The 20,113-nt window shown below is 47.9% G+C and overlaps 1 protein-coding gene across 1 annotated transcript; it reads left to right on the top strand.

Moving 5' to 3' along the window:
• The first annotated feature begins 9,973 nt into the window (after window positions 1-9,973).
• On the top strand, window positions 9,974-19,337 carry LOC129715754 (gastrula zinc finger protein XlCGF67.1-like). The gene is made up of 2 exons (XM_055665610.1): window positions 9,974-10,427; window positions 19,189-19,337. The coding sequence occupies exons 1-2, from the start codon at window positions 10,004-10,006 to the stop codon at window positions 19,335-19,337; spliced, it is 573 nt and encodes a 190-aa protein (XP_055521585.1). The 5' UTR covers window positions 9,974-10,003.
• The last annotated feature ends 776 nt before the right edge of the window (window positions 19,338-20,113 follow it).

The following is a 20,113-nucleotide window of genomic DNA, read 5'->3' as shown; positions in this document are numbered from 1 at the left end:
TTCAACCCCACTGACATCCCCCACGCTCTCCCCTCACAATTTTACCTACTCCAATCAACACGCACTGATTCCATATACCCATATAACAATGACAGCACGGAAGCAGGCCATCACGGCCCTACAAGTCCGTGCCGAACAATTATTTTCCCCTAGTCCCAACTGCCTGCACTCAGACCATAACCCACCATTCCTTTCTCATCCATATACCTATCCAAATTATTTTTAAATGATAACATCAAAAGGGCCTCCACCACTTCCACTGGAAGCTCATTCCACACAGTCAGCACTCTCTGAGTAAAGAAGTTCCCCCTCATGTTACCCCTAAACTTCTGTCCCTTAATTCTGAAGTCATGTCCTCTTGTTTGAATCTTCCTTACTCTCAATGGGAAATGCTTGTCCACGTCAACTCTGTCTATCCCTCTCATCATTTTAAAGAACTCTATCAAGTCTCCCCCTTAACCTTCTGCGCTTCAGAGAATAAAGACCTAACGTATTCAACCTCTCTCTGTAACTTAGTTGTTGAAACCCAGGCAACATTCCAGTAAATCTCCTCTGTACTCTCTCTATTTTGTTGACATCCTTCCTAAAATTGTACACCATCCTCCAGAATTGGTCTCACCAGTGCCTTGTACAATTTTAACATTACATCCCAACTTCTATACTCAATGCTCTGATTTATAAAGGCTAGCATACCAAAAGCTTTCTTTACCACCCTATCGATATGAGATTACATCTTCAGGGAACTATGCACAGTTATTCCTAGATCCCTCTGTTCAACTGCATTCCTCAATTCGCTACTATTTATCACGTACATCCTATTTTGATTTGTCCTGCCAAGATGTAGCACCTCACACTTATCAGCATTAAACTCCATCTGCCACCTTTCAGCCCATTCTTCCAAATTGCCTAAATCTCTCTGTAGACTTTGGAAATCTACTTCATTAACCCCAACACCCCCTATCTTTGCATCATCTGCATACTTACTAATCCAATTTACCACACCTTCATCCAGATCATTGATATACATGACAAACAACAGTGGACCCAACACAGAACCCTGTGGCACCCCACTAGTCACCTGTCTCCAACCTGACAAACAGCCATCCACCATTACACTCTCGCTTCTCCCATTCAGCCACTGTTGAATCCATCCTGCTACTCCTGCATTTATACCCAACAATTGAACCTTCCATGAGGAACCTTGTCAAAGGCCTTACTAAAGTCCATATAGACAACATCCACTGGTTTACCCTCATCAATTTCCCTAGTAACCTCCTCAAAAATTCAAGAAGATTAGCCAAACACTACCTTCCAGGCACAAATCCATGTTGACTGTTCCTAATCAGACCCTGTTTATCCAGTTGCTTATATATATTATCACTAAGTATCTTTTCCATTAATTTTCCCACCACTGAAGTCAAACTAACAGGTCTATAATTGCTAGGTTTACTCTTAGAACCCTTTTTAAACAAAGGAACAACATGCGCAGTACGCCAATCCTCGGGCACTATCCCCATTTCTAATGACATTTGAAATATTTCTGTCACAGCCCCTGCTATTTCTACACTAACTTCCCTCAATGTCCTAGGGAATATCCTGTTAGGACCTGGAGACTTATCCACTTTTATATTTTTCAAAAGTGTCAGTACTTCTTTTTCTTTAAATCTCATAGTACCCATAGCTACTCTACTCGTTTCCCTTACCTCACATAATTCAATATCCTTCTCCTTTGTGAATACAGAAGAAAATACATTGTTTAATGTCTCCCCCATCTCTTTTGGCTCTACAGATAGCTGTCCACTCTGTCTCTCTAATGGACCAATTTTATCCCTCGTTATCCTTTTGCTATTAATATAGCTGTAGAAACCCTTTGGATTTACTTTCACCTTACTTGCCAAAGCAACCTCATCTTCTTTTAGCTTTTCTAATTTCTTTCTTTTGATTCTTTTTACATTCTTTACATACTCCTCAAGCACCTCATTTACTCCATGCTGCCTATAATTATTGTAGATCTCTCTCTTTTTCCGAACCAAGTGTCCAATTTCCCTTGAAAACCATGGCCCTTTCCAATTTTTACTATTTCCTTTCAACCGAACAGGGACATAAAGATTCTGTACTCTTAAAATTTCCCCTTTAAATATCCTCCATTTCTCTTCTACATCCTTCCCATAAAACACAATGTCCCAATTCACTCCTTTTAAATCATTTTGCATCTGGGCCAAGGAAAGAGCGTTCACGTCGCAGCCCTGTTTCAATCAATCTTTGCACCACCACGCACAAGAAGCGCAAGACAGACACCATTGTACAGATGCCGAGAATTGTGTTCAGCTCTGGCTGAACAACTTCTAATCTTGTGTGTGGACTCGATAAGAAGAAGATGATTTTGCATCTCATCAAAGTTAGCCTTTCTCCAATCAAAAATCTCAACCCTAGGTCCAGTTCTGCCCCTCTCCATAATTATAGTGAAACTAATGGTATTGTGATCACTGGACCCGAAGTGCTCCCCGATGCATACCTCTGCCACCTGACCTGTCTCATTTCCTAACATGAGGTCCAGCACTGCCCCTCCTCCAGTAGGTACCTCTATGTATTCTGCAAAAACTATCCTGCACACATTTTACAAACTCCAAACCATCCGGCCCATTTACAGAATGTGTTTCCCAGTCTATGTGTGGAAAATTGAAATCTCCCACAATCACTATCTTGTGCTTACTACTAATATTTGCTATCTTCTTACACATTTGCTCTTCCAATTCTCGCTCCCCATTTGGCGGCCTATAATACACCCCTATCAGTGTTGCTACACCTTTCCCACTTCTCAGTTCCACCCAAATAGCCTCCCTAGACGGGCCCTCCAATCTATCCTGCCAAAGCACTGCTGTAATATGTTCCCTGACAAGCAATGCAACACCTCCACCTCTTGCCCCTCCAATTCTATCACACCTGAAGCAACAAAATCCTGGAATATTTAGTTTCCAATCACAGCCCTCCTGCAACCATGTGTCACTGATCGCCACAACATCATACTTCCAGGGTTCAATCCAGGCTCTAAGCTCGTCCACCTTTCTTACAATGCTCCTAGCATTAAAATATGCACATTTAAGAAACCCCCCGCCTCTTATTCTCTGTTTATTTCCTTTTTCTTCTTTCTCCCCTAGATTTTGGGTTCGAGTGCTTCCCTTCTCTGCCTCCTGCCTCACACTCTGTCTACTAGCTTTCTCTATTTGAGTCCCTCCCCCCAACCATTCTCGTTTAAAGTCTCCCCAGTAGCCTTTGCAAATCTACCCGCCAGGATATTGGTCCCCCTCAGGTTCAAATGCAACCCGTCCTTTCTGTACAGTTCACACCTTCCCCAAAAGAAGTCCCAATGATCCAGAAACTTGAATCCCTGCCCTCTGCACCATTCCCCTCCCTCCATCCTGCACTGATTCATACATCCCCCCCCCTCCCGACCCTTTTGTTCTGGAAATGTCTTCAGAGCTAACATTGACTATGTTTGAAAACGGAATGCAATTAAATATGTTTTAATTCCCAATGTTATTATTTGTTTTAATCCATAAAGATGGATAAATTAAGTTGTAAACATGTGAAACGTTAAAACCGTAGTGTTCGATTGTCACTGACACGTTATTACAGAATTCATTTTTACGGTAAATCAATGCTCTAAATATGGAGTATCAGTACTGTTGTTATTTAATGAGCAGCATTCACAACTATACGTTGGATTTATCCAGGGTTTACTTCTACAGTCAGTCATATACATCACAAATTTGGTTGGGAGATATTTCAGTCAAAATTTTAACGTTAATTCGGAAGTGGGAATGATGGAAAAAGCGTTTATCAACAATTAAAAAAAGAATTGTTGCTTACAAACTGGGTATCTTCATTGCCACATACATCTAATCTGAATGTCCGTTAATGTTGTGTCTTGACACGTTTAAATATATTACCAAAAGAACATTTGCTGCATTTATGTCCTTTGGCCATCTCATGCTAGTTAGTGTAATGTTTAACCTGTCATGTGGGTATAGTCAGTTTTAACAGCTATTATCATAAAATGCCTTTAGAAAATTCCTTGAAACCTGTATATTTTGTTGTGGATAAATTATGTGGGAAGCGAGAGTGTTTCTGTACCATTAGCAATAACGACCCATGCTATGGCCATGTAACCATATAACCATATAACAATTACAGCACGGAAACAGGCCATCTCGGCCCTACAACTCCGTGCCGAACAACTTTTTTTCCCTTAGTCCCACCTGCCTGCACTCATACCATAACCCTCCATTCCCTTCTCATCCATATGCCTATCCAATTTATTTTTAAATGATACCAACGAACCTGCCTCCACCACTTCCACTGGAAGCTCATTCCACACCGCTACCACTCTCTGAGTAAAGAAGTTCCCCCTCATGTTACCCCTAAACTTCTGCCCCTTAATTCTGAAGTCATGTCCTCTTGTTAGAATCTTCCCTATTCTCAAAGGGAAAAGCTTGTCCACATCAACTCTGTCTATTCCTCTCATCATTTTAAAGACCTCTATCAAGTCCCCCCTTAACCTTCTGCGCTCCAGAGAATAAAGACCTAACTTATTCAACCTATCTTTATTTTACAGAGGCCCGGGAACCATTGGAGCGAGTGAAGGAGGGTCATGGCGGTGAGTACTTAAATCGGGTGCAGGGCTTTATTTTACAGAGGCCCGGGAACCGTTGGAGCGAGTGGAGGAGGGTCAGGGCGGTGAGTACTTAAATCGGGCGCGGAGCTTTATTTTGCAGAGGCCCGGGAACCGTTGGAGCGAGTGGAGGAGGGTCAGGGCTTACCAAAGTCTGTAACGTTGCACAATTCTTAGGGAGGTTAAAGGTACAGTGCTTTAGTAAAGGTACAGTGAACTAAGGGTACAGTGGGCTAAAGGTACTGTGCTTTGTGTTTATATAATAAAGGTGCAGTTTAAAGGTCAAGAGGGAGCAGTTGTTTGTGTATCAGATACCTGCTGATTTCTCCCAGCAGTTTCTATTGTATTATACTTGTATCGGATCCAGGGTAAGGCGGGAGAATGACAGCCAGAGCAGTGTACTGTTCAGGATGTCAGATGTGGGAGGTCATGGTGTCGGATGGCCCTCCAGACGTCCACATCTGCACCAGGTGCAGCGAGATGGGGCTCCTAAGGGACCGTATTAGGATCCTGGAGCAGCAGCTCGATGACCTCGCTCTGATCAGGGAGAGTGAGGAGGTCATAGAGGGGAGTTATCGGGAGGTGGTCACTCCAAAACCACGGGAGAGAGACATGTGGGTCACGCTAAGGAAGGGCAAGGGGCAGAGGCAGGAATGAGTGAGTACTCCAATGTCTTGCAAATAAGTACTCCTGTTTGAGTACGGATGGGGGTGACAGTCTACCCCGGGGTAGTGACAGCGGACGGGCCACCAGCACAGAGACCGGCCCTGTTGCTCCGAAAGGTAGGGAAAAAAAGAAGAGGGCAATAGGTATTGGGGACTCTATTGTCAGGAGGTCGGATAGGCGATTCTGTGGACGCAGTCGGGAGACCAGGATGGTGGTCTGCCTCCCTGGTGCCAAGGTCTCGGACGTGTCTCAATGCATCCAAGATATCCTGAAATCAGAGGGAGAGGAGCCTGAGGTCGTGGTACATATAGGTACCAATGACATAGGTAAAAAAAGGGAAGAGGTCCTGAAGGGAGGATTTAGGGAGTTGGGAGGAGAGTTAAGGAAAAGGACCAAAAAGGTAACAATCTCAGGATTACTGCCTGTGCCACGCGACAGTGAGAGTAGGAATGGAGCGAGGTGGAGGATAAATGCGTGGGTGAAAGACTGGTGCAGAGGGCAGGGATTCAAGTTTCTGGATCATTGGGACTTCTTTTGGGGAAGGTGGGACCTGTACAGAAAGGATGGGGTGCACTTGAATCCGAGGGGGACCAATATCCTCACGGGGAAATTTGCAAAGGCTACTGGGGAGACTTTAAACTAGAATGGTTGGGGTGAGGGACTCAAATAGAGAAAGCTAGTAGACAGAATGGGAGGCAGGAAGCAGAAAAGGGAAGCACTCGGACACAAGAGGAGAAAGAAAAAAAAGGAAATAAACAGAGAATAAGAGACGGGGGGTTTCTAAAATGTACATATTTTAATGCTAGGAGCATTGTAAGAAAGGTGGATGAGCTTAGATAGACACCTGAAAGTATGATGTTGTGGCGATCAGTGAAACATGGTTGCAGGAGGGCTGTGATTGAAAACTAAATATTCCAGGATTTTGTTGCTTCAGGTGTGATAGAATTGGAGGGGCAAGAGGTGGAGGTGTTGCCTTGCTAGTCAGGGAAGATATTGCAGCAGTGCTTTGGCAGGATAGATTGGAGGGCTCATCTGGGGAGGCTATTTGGGTGGAACTGAGAAGTGGGAAAGGTGTAGCAACACTTACAGGGGTGTATTATAGACCGCCAAATGGGGAACGAGAATTGGAAGAGCAAATATGTAAGGAGATAGCAGATATTAGTAGTAAGCGCAATGTAGTGATTGTGGGAGATTTCAACTTTCCACACATAGACTGGGAAACACATTTGGTAAATGGGCTGGATGGTTTGGAGATTGTAAAATGTGTGCAGGATAGTTTTTTGCAGCAATACATGGAGGTACCTACTAGAGGAGGCGCAGTGCTGGACCTCCTGTTAGGAAATGAGACGGGACAGGTGATGGTGGTATGCGTGGGGGAGCACTTCGGGTCCAGTGATCACAATACCATTAGTTTCAATATAATTATGGAGAGGGTCAGAACTGGACCTTTTTGATTGGAGAAAGGCTAACTTTGATGAGATGCGAGATGATTTAAAAGGAGTGAACTGGGACGTTTTGTTTTATGGGAAAGATGTAGAAGAGAAATGGAGGACATTTAAAGGGGAAATTTTAAGAGTACAGAATCTTTATGTTCCTGTTCGGTTGAAAGGAAACAGTAAAAATTGGAAAGAGCCCTGGTTTTCAAGGGAAATTGGACATCTTGTTCGGAATTATCTACAATAATTATAGGCAGCATGAAGTAAATGAGGTGCTTGAGGAGTATAAGGAATGTAAAAAAATCTTAAGAAATAAATTAGAAAAGCTAAAAGAAGATATGAGGTTGCTTTGGCAAGTAAGGTGAAAGTAAATCCAAAGGGTTTCTACAGCTATATTAATAGCAAAGGATAACGAGGGATAAAATTGGTCCATTGGAGAGACAGAGTGGACAGCTATCTGCAGAGCCAAAAGAGATGGGGCAGATATTGAAAAATGTCTTTTCTTCGGTATTCACCAAGGAGAAGGATATTAAATTATGTGAGGTAAGGGAAACCAGCACGATAGGGTTAGGATGTGTGTGAATCAGTGCGGGGTCGATAGATGGCGGGGGTGAGGGGGGGGGGAGGGGGTTTGAGAAGGCAATCGGTGGTGAATGGATGGATTGAGGCAGGTGAATTAGTATGTGTTGGTTGGAGTATGTAAAAATTTGAGGAGAGAGCATGGGAGATGTCAGTGGTGTTGAATGGGGGGGATCAGTACGGGATGGATGGAGGGGATCAGTACAGCATGATTGAGGGATCGGTACATTATGAATGGGAGTAGACAAAAAGCTGGAGAAATTCAGCAGGAGAGGCAGCTTCTACGTAGCGTAGAAACGTTTCGGGTAGAGACCCTTCTTCAAACTGTTCCCCCCATTCTTCTTGAATGGGGACGTCAGCATAGGATGAATGGGGGGAGGGGGGGGTCAGTACAGTGTGGATTGGAGGGTCTGTGCAGGATGAATGGAGAATCACTACAGGATGAATGAAGATCAGTATGGGATGAATGAGGGGATTAGTACAGGATGAATGAGGGGATTAGTACAGGATGAATGGAAGATCAGTAAAAGATGGATGGGGAGATCACTACAGGATGGATGGGGGGGTTGGTGCAGGGTAAATAGAGGGTGGGTTAGTACGGAATGAATGGGCGGCTCGTTGCAGGATGAATGGGAGGAAAAGTGCAGGATGGATGGGAAGGTGGATCAGTACAGGATGAATTGGCTGACCAGTGTAGGATGGATGGGGGGGTAGCATGAGAATCAATGTGAGGTGGATAGGATGATCAGCGCAGGATGAATAGATTGGGGGGGGGGGGGGGGGGGGGGTGGTAGATGGGGAGGGGAGCACAGGGGATGTCAGTGAGGACTGAATAGAGGCGGGAGTGTGGATCAGTGCGGGATGGAGAGGAGGGGTCCAAGGTAAGAGGGGTGGAGGGAGGCGTACGAGAGAGAGAGAGAGAGAGAGTGAGAGTGGGGAAGGGCAGCGCTCCTCGGACAACATCGCCCCGCTTTCTTGGCCGTCTCTGTCCACCTCCAAATGCCGCTGCAAAAGGGAGAGGCAGTTGGGAAATCCTTGCCACCGTCTCTCCTCCTCCGCCAGCCAACAGCAATCTCCGGGGCCGAGCGGTGCAGCTCAAAGATCCTATAGCTATAACTATAGGATCTTTGGTGCAGACGCTTCAGACGGCGGAAGGAGGCCTCCCACTCCCTCGTTCCCCCCCCCCCCCCCCCCCCCCCCCCCCCCTCTGCGTGCGGGAGGGTTTGTTTTGAAAGCGCCGTTAGTGGATTGGCAAGCAGCGGCCGCTATCAGGGCGGGGAGGGGGGTTGCAGGAGGAGGTGGTGGAGCCGCTGTTGCTGCCGCTGCTACCGCTGTGCGGGGCCCGTCATTTGCTCCGATCCTTCGTCACTCTGCACCTGGTATATTTGCACAGACATCGCCACGAAACGTTGCGTTCCTTTTCTCCAGAGATGCTGCCTGACCTGCTGAATTACTCCGTTTTTTTTGTCTATCGGTACAAGCCAGTATCTGCAGTGCCAAGCCGGGCAAAATGAGCCGGTGCTTAGGTTGCCCGGCGGCACTTTGGGTGGTCAATGGCACCCAGGCAACCGTTTATTTCGAGCCCCGCCCCATCCGTGTGTCCGACCAACCAGAGCCACTCCTGCCGCAGGTGACCGCGTCCTCGGGCAGACAGCACTCTCCACCAATCAGAGTCGCACATTGCCATGGCGCGGTTGGTTCTACACAACGGCGCGGGGGGGGGGGGGGGGAAGTGTGCAAGCTCCACACGGCTTCTGTCGTCGTCCAACATATTGACAGACTTGTCGCTCGATGCCTCACAGAGTGCATCGCGTCGTCGCATCCAGGGATCGACACGAGGAGGCATCTGTCATGATCCCCAAACACTAGTAATGTCCCCCATCTTGATTACTGCAACTCCCTGGCATCAGCCAGTCATCCTTGTCCCGCCTGCAACTGGTCCAAAATGCCGCAGCGAGACTTCTGACGGGCACCCGAAAAAGGGACCACGTCACCCTGATTCTGGCCTCTCTCCACTGGCTCCCAGTGCGGTTCAGAATCAATTTCATGCTCCTCCTTTATGTATACAAAGCCCTTAACGGGCTTGCTCCCACCTACATCAAAAATCTGCTAACCCACCACTCTACCTCCAGGTCCCTCAGGCCGGCCGATTTGGGGTTACTGACCATCCCGCAGTCCAGGTATAAGCTCAGGGGCGACCGCGCTTTTGCGGTTGCAGCACCTAGTCTGTGGAACAGCATCATTCTTTTCATCAGAACTGCCCCCTCCATCAACTCTTTAAAGTCTAGACTTAAAACTTATTTCAACTTGCAAGCATTTCTTGAGGTCCTCTGTGGGAGCGCTGTATGTATGTATTGATGTATGTACTGTTAGATCTATGTCGCATTGTATGTAGCAAGTTAGTACCTGCACTGATGTAAAGCACTTTGGTCAACGAGAGTTGTTTTTCAATGTGCTATAGAAATGAAATTGACGACTTGACTTGAGTAATGTCCTGTTTGCCAGCTTGTTGATCCTCTGCGTTCCCCTCCTGCAGGGTTTAGCAGTTGCTATGGACGGAGAGACGGGGACGTAAGCGGCCATTGGGGGCGGCCAGGGTGCTCGGTGGGCGGGCTGAGCTTCGATGGGCTGAGCTTCGTTGGAAGACCACATGACGGGGCACAACAAGGAGAAGCGTTATGAGTGCGACGTGTGTGGCAAGGCCTGGCAGAAGCCGAGCCAGCTGGAGACCCACCGGCGGGTTCACACAGGAGAATGCCCCTTCGACTGCTCCGACTGCAGCAAGCGCTTCAAGACGGCGAAGGACCTGAAAGACCACCGGCGGGTGCACACGGGTGAGAAGCCCTATGGCTGCTCCACCTGCGGCAAGAGCTTTTCGCAGTCGGCAGGGTTGTGGGATCACCGGCGAGTGCACAAGGGTGAGCGGCCCTTCACCTGCTCTGACTGCGGCAAAGGCTTAAAGTCGTCCAAGGGCCTGAAGATCCACAGGCACATGCACATTGGGGAGCGCCCCTACACCTGCAGCGACTGCGGCAAGGGCTTCATCCGCTCCAACGACCTGCTGGAGCACCAGCGCACCCACACCGACGAGCGCCCCTTCACCAGCACCCAGTGCGGCAAGGGCTTCACCCGCTCCTCCATCCTGCTGAGGCAACAGCGCACCCACACCGGCGAGCGTCCCTTCACCTGTGCCCAGTGCGGCAAGGGCTTCAGCCGCTCCAGCAACCTGCTGTCCCACCAGCGCACCCACACCGGCGAGAGGCCCTTTGGCTGCTCCAACTGCAGCAAGAGCTTTGTCTGGTTGTCGGGGCTGGTGGATCACCGGCGAGTGCACAGCAGTGAGCGACCCTTCACCTGCAGCGTCTGCGGCAAGGGCTTCATCAACTCCACCAGGCTGCTGTCCCACCAGCAGGTGCATGCCGGCGACCGTCCCATCCCCAGCACGGTGTGTGGAGAGCGTTTTTCCATGGCCTCCCACGCCCTGTCTCACTCGCGCGTCCACACCAGTGGCCAGCCCTAAGACTGCCCGTACTGCGGTGAGGTGTTTGACAGCTCGTGGGTGTTGCTGGCAGCACTGGCCCACGCTGGCGAACGGCTGCTCCCACTGCGGCAAGCTTTTCAAGAGCGCACAGAGAATGCAGGAGCACCAGCGGATACACACCGGAGAGAGACCCTTAGTGTGTGCTGAATGTGGCACGGCTGTGGCAGCACCGTCATACCCACCGCTGTGAGCGTCCATTCCCCTTACCGTCTGTGGTAAGGGCTTCACTCACCTTGACCATCTGCTGGAGCACCGGCGATTCCACACCAGCCAGCGCCCCTTCAGCTGCCCACTCTGTGGCAAGGCCTTTGCCCATTCCTCCAGCCTGCTGGCACACCGCCACGTGGATAGGCGCTGTTTATGTGGACACAAAATGTTGGAAGGAATGGATAACGTTTCTGGTCGAGACCCTCCTCAGTCTCGATCAGAAATGTCACTCATTCCTTCTCTCCAGAGATGCTGCCTGTTCCGCTGAGTTTCTCCAGCATTTTGTGTCCTTTTTTGTAATCTGCAGTTCCTTGTTTTTTAATAATTCTAGTGTACCATCTCTGCACCTTCCCCAAAGCCTCCACATCAGCCTGTAATGTATGCAATACTCCAAATACTATTTGACCAATGTCAAATGTACATATACATTCCTCTCTCTTTATCTCACACCCCTTTATCTCCTTATTTCCTCTCGCCTCTGTCACTTACTCCACTCATCTGCCAATCACTCCCTCGTCTGTCAACGTGAAGAAGGTTTCCGACCCAAAACGTCACCTATCCATGTTCTCCACAGATGCTGCCTGACCCTCCGAGTTACTCCAACACTCTGAAACGTTACCTATCCATGTTCTCCACACAGGTGCCGCCTGACCCGCCGAGCTACTCCAGCACTTTGCGTTAGAGTCATACAATAATGCAGTCTGCAAACAGGCTCTCCAACCACACCGACCACATGTCCCAGCTACATTAGTTCCTCCTGCCTGCGTTTGGTTCATATCTCTCTAAACCTGTCTAACTGTTCCTTAAAGTTGGGATAGCCTCAACTACCTCCTCTGGCAGCTCATTCCATACACCCAACACCCTTTGTGTAAAAAAAGTTACCCCACAGATTCCTATTAAATCTTTTCCCCTTCACCTTGAACCCATGTCCTCTGGTCCTCGATTCTACTACTCTGGGCAGGAGATTCTGTGCATCAATGCAAGATTCCAGCATCTGCAGTTTCTTGTGTCTTCCTCACCTATATCCACCTGAAGAAGGGTCTCAACCTGAAACGTCACCCATTCCTTATCTCTAGATATGCTGTCAATCGACAATAGATAATAGGTGCAGGAGTAGGCCCTAGGGAACCTTCAAGCAAGCACTGCAGGGCAAAATATAGATGAAGAGAGGACCTAGGCTGTTCCACTTGTGAGGCCCCTCCGAATCCCCCATCCCCATGACTAGAGGAAGATGGAAGAGTCCACCAGATTTGCTGCCACGTGTGGCCAATGAGATAAGGGGCTGGAAATATTTTATTTATTTATGTATTGCCAGTGCTAATGTCGAGTTATCGGCTTAAAACACTATTATTTTGAAATGGAGGGCAAGGAAAATCACTGAAGGGTTGTTTAGAGACTACAGTGCGTTGTGACAGTATATGTAAGAAAGGCCTACTTCAGTGTCAAAAATATTATATACCTTGCAGGGCTCTCACATTTTTTCTCTGTTGTCAGCCGGGCAACCTAGGCAGCTTTTTAAGTTGCTAAATGACAGTTTAGGTGGTCAATTAAGACGGCTTGCATGCCGAGTGTGATAATGTGCTCGGACGAAGTGCGTAGTTACCAGTCAGAATTATGCTCAATGAAGCATTCACATATTATTTCTGCTTCAAATAAAGTCACAAACTGAACATATTCACCAATTAAGACATGATATATTCACAATTACATGCAGCAAAATTATAATACAGTATCTCAACTCTTTGCACGTTGCAATGGATGCAATTTCTATTATTTCTTTCCAGTTCCAAACAAAAATGTGGTTGGATTATTCAGCATATGATCAACCTCGGTGAGACCAAGCGCAGGCTTGGTGATCGCTTTGCACAACGCCTCCACTCAGTTTGCAATAACCAACCTAATCTGGTGGCTCAACACTTCAACTCACCCTCCCATTCTGAATCCGACCTTTCTGTCCTGGGCCTCCATGGCCAGAGTGAGGCCCACCGCATAGTGGAGGAATAGCACTTCATATTTGCTTGGGTAGTTTACACCCCAGTGGTTTGAACATTGGCTTCTCTAATTTCAGGTAGTCCTTGCTTTCTCCCTCCGTCCCCTCCCATTCCCAGCTCTCCCACAGCCTGCTGTCTCTGCCTCTTCCTTTCTTTTTCGTGTTGATGCTGCCTCACCCGCTGAGATTCTCCAGCATTTTTGTCTACCCATTCACACAAGTTCTGTTATCCCACTTTCCTCACCCACTCCCTGCACATTAGGGGCAATTTTACAGAGACAAGTTAACCTACAAAGCCAATGCATCTTTGGGATGTGGGAGGAAACGCACAAGCTTGCAGGTAGAATGTGCTAACTCAACACAGACAGTGCCTGAGGACAGGATTGAACACAGATCTCTGGCGTGTGGGGCAACAAGTCATTTTCTTTCTCCTCTTGTGTCCGAGTGCTTCCCTTTTCTGCTTCCTGCCTCCCATTCTGTCTACTAGCTTTCTCTATTTGAGTCCTTCGCCCCAACCATTCTAGTTTAAAGTCTCCCCAGCTGCCTTTGCAAATTTCCCCGCGAGGATATTGGTCCCCCTCGGATTCAAGTGCACCCCATCCTTTCTGTATAGGTCCCACCTTCCCCAAAAGAAGTCCCAATGATCCAGAAACTTGAATCCCTGCCCTCTGCACCAGTCTTTCACCCATGCATTTATCCTCCACCTCGCTCCATTCCTACTCTCACTGTCGCGTGGCACAGGCAGTAATCCTGAGATTGTTACCTTTTTGGTCCTTTTCCTTCACTCTCCTCCCAACTCCCTAAATCCTCCCTTCAGGACCTCTTCCCTTTTTTTCCTATGTCATTGGTACCTATATGTATCACAACCTCGGGCTCCTCTCCCTCTGATTTCAGGATATCTTGGACGCGTTGAAACACGTCCGAGACCTTGGCACCAGGGAGGCAGACCGCCATCCTGGTCTCCCGACTGCGTCCACAGAATCGCCTATCCGACCCCCTAACAATAGAGTCCCCAATTACTATTGCCCTCTTCTTTTTGTCCCTACCTTCAGGAGTAACAGGGCCGGTCTCTGTGCTGGAGGCCCGTCTGCTCTCGCTACCCCCGGGTAGGCTGTCACCCCCATCCGTACTCAAACAGGAGTACTTATTTGCAAGGTGTACCGACATTGGAGTACTCACTCTTCCCTGCCTCTGACCCTGCCCCTTGCCCTTCCTTAACGTGACTCTCTCCCGTGGTTTTGGAGTGACCACCTCCCTATAACTCGCCTCTATGACCTCCTCACTCTCCCTGACCAGACAGAGGCCATCGAGCTGCTGCTCCAGGATCCTAATACGGTCCCTTAGGAGCCCCATCTCGATGCACCTGGTTCAGATGTGGACGTCTGGAGGGCCATCCGACACCTCCCACATCTGACATCCAGAACAGTACACTGCTCTGACTGTCATTCTCCCACCTTACCCTGGATCTGATACCAGTATAATACAATAGAAACTGCTGGGAGAAATCAGCAGGTATCTGACTCACAACAGCTGCTCCATCTTGACCTTTAAACTGCACCTTTATTATATAAACAAAAAGCACTGTACCCTTAACTCACTGTACCTTTACTAAAGCACTGTACGCTTAGCTCACTGTAACTTTAACCAGAAAGCAGAAATGCTAATCTGAGGTTGCACCCAATCAGCTGCTTCCTCTAGTCTGCTTCCACCAATCAGCGGCTTCCACCAGAACCCTCCCTAAGAAGTGTGGAACGTTACAGACTTTGGTAAGCCCTGACACTCCTCCACTCTCTCCAACGGTCCCGGGCCTCTGTGAAAGCAAGCCCCGCGCTCGATTTATATACTCACCGCCCTGACCCTCCTCCACTATCTCCAATGGTCCCGAGCCTCTGTCTATACTGTCTATACTAGCCCTCTGGAAACCAGTACCTTATGCCCACATCACCCATACTAGTGCAACAGACAGCTGGCGAGCAGTATTGGAATTGGTGGAGAGGTGGAATATTGCGTTGGTGACCAGCCCTTCCGTGTGTTGCTGGGACCCAATGGGTCCCACTTAGTCTAGTATATATTGTAAATAGCTGGGGTCCCAGCACTGAGCCTTGCGGTACCCCACTAGTCACTGCCAGCCATTTCTGATCATGGTGTTCACTCTTTGCTTCCTGTCTGCCAGCCAGTTCTCTATCCACATCAATACTGAACCCCCAATACCGTGTGCTTTAAGTTTGCATACTAATGATCAGTGATGCTTGTTGGTTTACCTAACGTTTTTGTGAGCTGTCAATTTATTAAAACCCCTGTCTCACGGTGCGAGTTGACCCACGAGGTACCCCGAGTTTAAAATGTTTTAACTCATGGTAATCACGTACAATTGCCGTAGCGGGAATGTTGGAACTCGTGGACGCAACTTAGCGACTCGTGGCGCTAAGGGCGCGGCGACAGATAGCACAATGGGCTAAGAGTTCGGCTGGTGACCGGAAGGTAGCCGGTTCAAATCCCGCTTGGAGCGCATACTGTCGTTGTGTCCTTGGGCAAGACACTTCACCCACCTTTGCCTGTAATGGAATGTACGGCGGCAGGCGCGGGCACACCGCGACGCCCTGTGTCTCCCTTTCAAGGGAGATGCTAAAAATGCATTTCGTTGTCTCTGTACTGTACACTGACAATGACAATAAATTGAATCATTTCATTTCAATCATTTCATTTCAGGTACCCGTGAAACTTGATAACTCTTGAAAAAATTCAAACATGTTTAAAGTTTTCCACAAGTAATATGTACTGTTGAAGTTAAAAATTGAAACATTAGTTAAACTCAGTGACTCTTAATGTCTACCGTGTTAACTCGTGGGCAATCTGAACTCGGCAGCTGGACAGAGAAAAAAAGTTCAAATCAGATTAAATCGCCATTCTGTAACTTGCAGTTGATGCAGACAGCAGTGTGGGGAGGAATTTCCAGTGAGCGTGTTGTGCTGGAATTAGTTGGTCCAGGCCCTTGTCTCACATTTCTTCTCCCCCCCTCCTCACCACCCCATGATCACAATAAGCCCTCGCGATTTGGAACTTCCTGAGGTACTTGCTGAAGACGGAGGGAATTGTCAGCAGATACTGGGACAAAGGCAGCACAAAGCAAGACCTGGTCACGGTTGATACTGAAAGCCTACAGACGCACATCTGGAATCACACAGAAATAGCCCTGGGACGATGCCTGAGCACAGCTGGAATTGTACTGGAGCAAAGCTGGAAGCTCTCTGGATGTCTTCTAAAGACCATGCTCACATCAGGAGTCATGTGCAGGTAGGAACTGCAGACGCTGGTTCAAACCGAAGATAGACACAAAAAAGCTGGAGTAATACAGCGGGTCAGACAGCATCCCTGGAGAAAAGGAATAGTTGATGTTTCGGGTTGAGACCCTTCTTCAGACTGTGAGTCAGGGGAAAGGGAGACGAGAGATAATTTCCCCCTGACCCTCATACATCAGGAATCACATTGGATTAGACCTGGACCATCTCCGTTGCATGGTGGTACAGCAGCTAATGCTGCTGCCTCGTGGTCTCAGGTTCAATCCTGAGCTCAGCTGCAGCCCGTGTGGAGTTCAGATTCAGATTCAGATTCAGATTCAATCTTTCTTGTCATTGTGCAGTGTACATTACAGAGACAACGAAATGCAGTTAGCATCTCACCCAGAAGAGCGAACATAGAATAATGAGCAGTAAAATATAAAAATGCACTACTACTACTGTTTGTATATGTATATGTACAAACATTAGTAATAGTGCAATTTTTCTGAGGGAAGGAGTGTGTGTGGGGGGTGGGGGAGGGGTTAAGTAGTGTAACAGCCACAGGGAAGGAGCTGTTCCTGAACCTGCTAGTCCGGCATCGGAGAGACCTGTAACGCCTCCCGGATGGGAGGAGGGTAAACAGACTGTGGCTGGGGTGAGAGCAGTCCTTGATGATGCTGACATAATTTGCTTTGGACAGACTCAATAAAGGGGAGTGAGGAACCGGTGATGCGTTGGGCAGTTTTCACCACCCTCTACAGTGCATTCTGGTCGGAGACAGAGCAGTTGCCATACAATACTGTGATACAGCGGTTGGCGTTGGGGTTTGACAGCTGGCGTTGAGGTACAGCGGCAGCTGTTGGGGGTTTAGTGGCTGGCGTTGGGTTAGTGGCTGGCATTGGGGTTTAGAGGTTGGCGTTGGGATTTAGCGGCTGGGGTTGGGCTTTAGCAGCAGGTGTTGGGGTTAAGCGGCGGCCATTGAGGTTTAGCGGCTGTTGTTGTGGTTTAGCGGCTGGCATTGTATTGTATTGTATTCAAATTTATTGACATTGTCTCAATTAGAGACAACAAAATGAATTTCCCTTTACAGTCAGTATCATAAAAATAAATAAATAATAAATATTAAAACATATATAAAAAAAAAATAGAAATTTAAAAAAAAGCACAAACACAGAAAGTCCACGACACAACACAACACAGTGGCACCAAGGTGAGGAAGGCACCATAGTCCAGCCAGCCTCCCCTCCGATTGGGATGTAGCGGCTGGTGTTGGGGGTTTAGCGGCTGGCTTTGGGGTTTCGCGACTGGCGTTCAGGTTTAGCAACTGGTGTTGGAGTTTAGTGGTTGCCGTTGAGGTTTAGAGGCTGTCGTTGGGGTTTAGAGGCTGGCGTTGGGGTTTAGAAGCTGGCGTTGGGGTTTAACGGCTGATGTTGGAGGTTAGCGGCTGGCGTTGTGTTTCACGGCTGGCATTGGAATTTATTGGCTGGCGTTGTTGGTTAAGCTGCTGGCGTTGGGGTTCAGCGGCTGCCGTTGGGGTTCAGCGGGTGCCATTGGGATACAGCCGCTGGTGTTGAGGTACAGCGGCTGCTGTTGGGGTTCACCGGCTGTGAAAAGGTTAAATGCATTTAAATATATAAAATATACATAGTGGAATACTTGACTAGGTTGTAGCATATTTCGCCTTCTTCAGTGTATTCCAAGAGAGAGAGAAAAGCCCGGGCTTGCCTCAGGTTAATGTACATTGAGACAATGACCGGTGCCGTTGAAATATAACCATATAACCATATAACAATTACAGCACGGAAACAGGCCATCTCGGCCCTACAAGTCCATGCCGAACAAATTTTTTTCCCCTTAGTCCCACCTGCCTGCACTCATACCATAACCCTCCATTCCCTTCTCATCCATATGCCTATCCAATTTATTTTTAAATGATACCAATGAACCTGCCTCCACCACTTCCACTGGGAGCTCATTCCACACCGCCACCACTCTCTGCGTAAAGAAGTTCCCCCTCATATTACCCCTAAACTTCTGTCCCTTAATTCTGAAGTCATGTCCTCTTGTTTGAATCTTCCCTATTCTCAAAGGGAAAAGCTTGTCCACATCAACTCTGTCTATCCCTCTCATCATTTTAAAGACCTCTATCAGGTCCCCCCTTAACCTTCTGCGCTCCAAAGAATAAAGCCCTAACTTGTTCAACCTTTCTCTGTAACTTAGTTGCTGAAACCCAGGCAACATTCTAGTAAATCTCCTCTGTACTCTCTCTATTTTGTTGACATCCTTCCTATAATTTGGCGACCAAAATTGTACACCATACTCCAGATTTGGCCTCACCAATGCCTTGTACAATTTAAACATTACATCCCAGCTTCTATACTCATGTGTCTATCAATTGGTAAGAGAGACAAGCAGAGATGCGTTCTATAGTGATGTATATTGGCTGCATCTTGTGACCATCTTTGGAATGTGATTAGGTGATGTGACCATGACTAACCTCTTTGGAATATGATTAAGTGACACACAGTGTAAAGTACCGTGCAATTCATTGTTAATTGAAGTGGTAGCACGGGAAAGTCAAGTGTCTGTAGCTTACTTGACTGCTGTATCCCCGTCACTTCCGCTGGCCGATAATCAGTGATGCTTGTTGGTTTACCTAACGTTTTTGTGAGCTGTCTGTTTATTAAGAAGTGAACCTTATCAGCTTCCATTTGGGTTTAGTTGCTGGTGTTGGGGTTTAGCAGCTGGCGTTAGGGTGTAGCGGCTGGCTACGGGGTTTAGCGGCTGGCGTTGGTTATGCTGCTGACGTTTGGGTTTAGCGGCTGGCGTTAACGTACCGCGGCAGCTCTTTGGGGTTCAGCGGCTGGAGTTGGGATTTCACAGCTTGCGTTCGGATTTAGCAACGCGTTTAGCGGCTGGCATTGGGGCAGCTGCTGGCGTTGGTGGTTTAGCGGCTGATGAGGTTTAGTGGCTGACATTGGGGTTTAGCGGCTGGCGTTGGTTTTTAGCGGCTGATGGGGTTTAGTGGCTGACGTTCTGGTGCAGCGGTTGGCGTTGGGGTTTCGCGGCCGGTGTTGGAGTTTCATGGCCGGTGTTGGAGTTTCGCGACTGGCAGGGTTTAGCGGCCGGCCTTGGGCATTGAGCGGTGGCTTTGGGCATTTAGCGGCTGGCGTTGGGGATTTAACGGCTGTCGTTGGGGATTTAACGACTGTCGTGGAGGTTAACCATATAACCATATAACAATTACAGCACGGAAACAGGCCATCTCGACCCTTCTAGTCCGTGCCGAACACATAATCTCCCCTAGTCCCATATACCTGCGCTCAGACCATAACCCTCCATTCCCTTCCCATCCATATAACTATCCAATTTATTTTTAAATGATAAAAACGAACCTGCCTCCACCACCTTCACTGGAAGCTCATTCCACACAGCTACCACTCTCTGAGTAAAGAAGTTCCCCCTCATGTTACCCCTAAACTTCAGTCCCTTAATTCTCATGTCATGTCCCCTTGTTTGAATCTTCCCTACTCTCAGTGGGAAAAGCTTTTCCACCTCAACTCTGTCTATCCCTCTCATCATTTTAAAAACCTCTATCAAGTCCCCCCTTAACCTTCTGCGCTCCAAAGAATAAAGCCCTAACTTGTTCAACTTTCTCTGTAACTTAGTTGCTGAAACCCAGGCAACATTCTAGTAAATCTCCTCTGTACTCTCTCTATTTTGTTGACATCCTTCCTATAATTA

This window comes from Leucoraja erinacea, unplaced genomic scaffold (assembly GCF_028641065.1).
Source record: "Leucoraja erinacea ecotype New England unplaced genomic scaffold, Leri_hhj_1 Leri_137S, whole genome shotgun sequence".
NCBI classification, from domain to species: Eukaryota; Metazoa; Chordata; class Chondrichthyes; order Rajiformes; family Rajidae; genus Leucoraja; species Leucoraja erinaceus.
The sequence above is the reverse complement of the archived record's forward strand: the minus strand, read 5'-3'. Positions and strand labels throughout refer to the sequence as shown.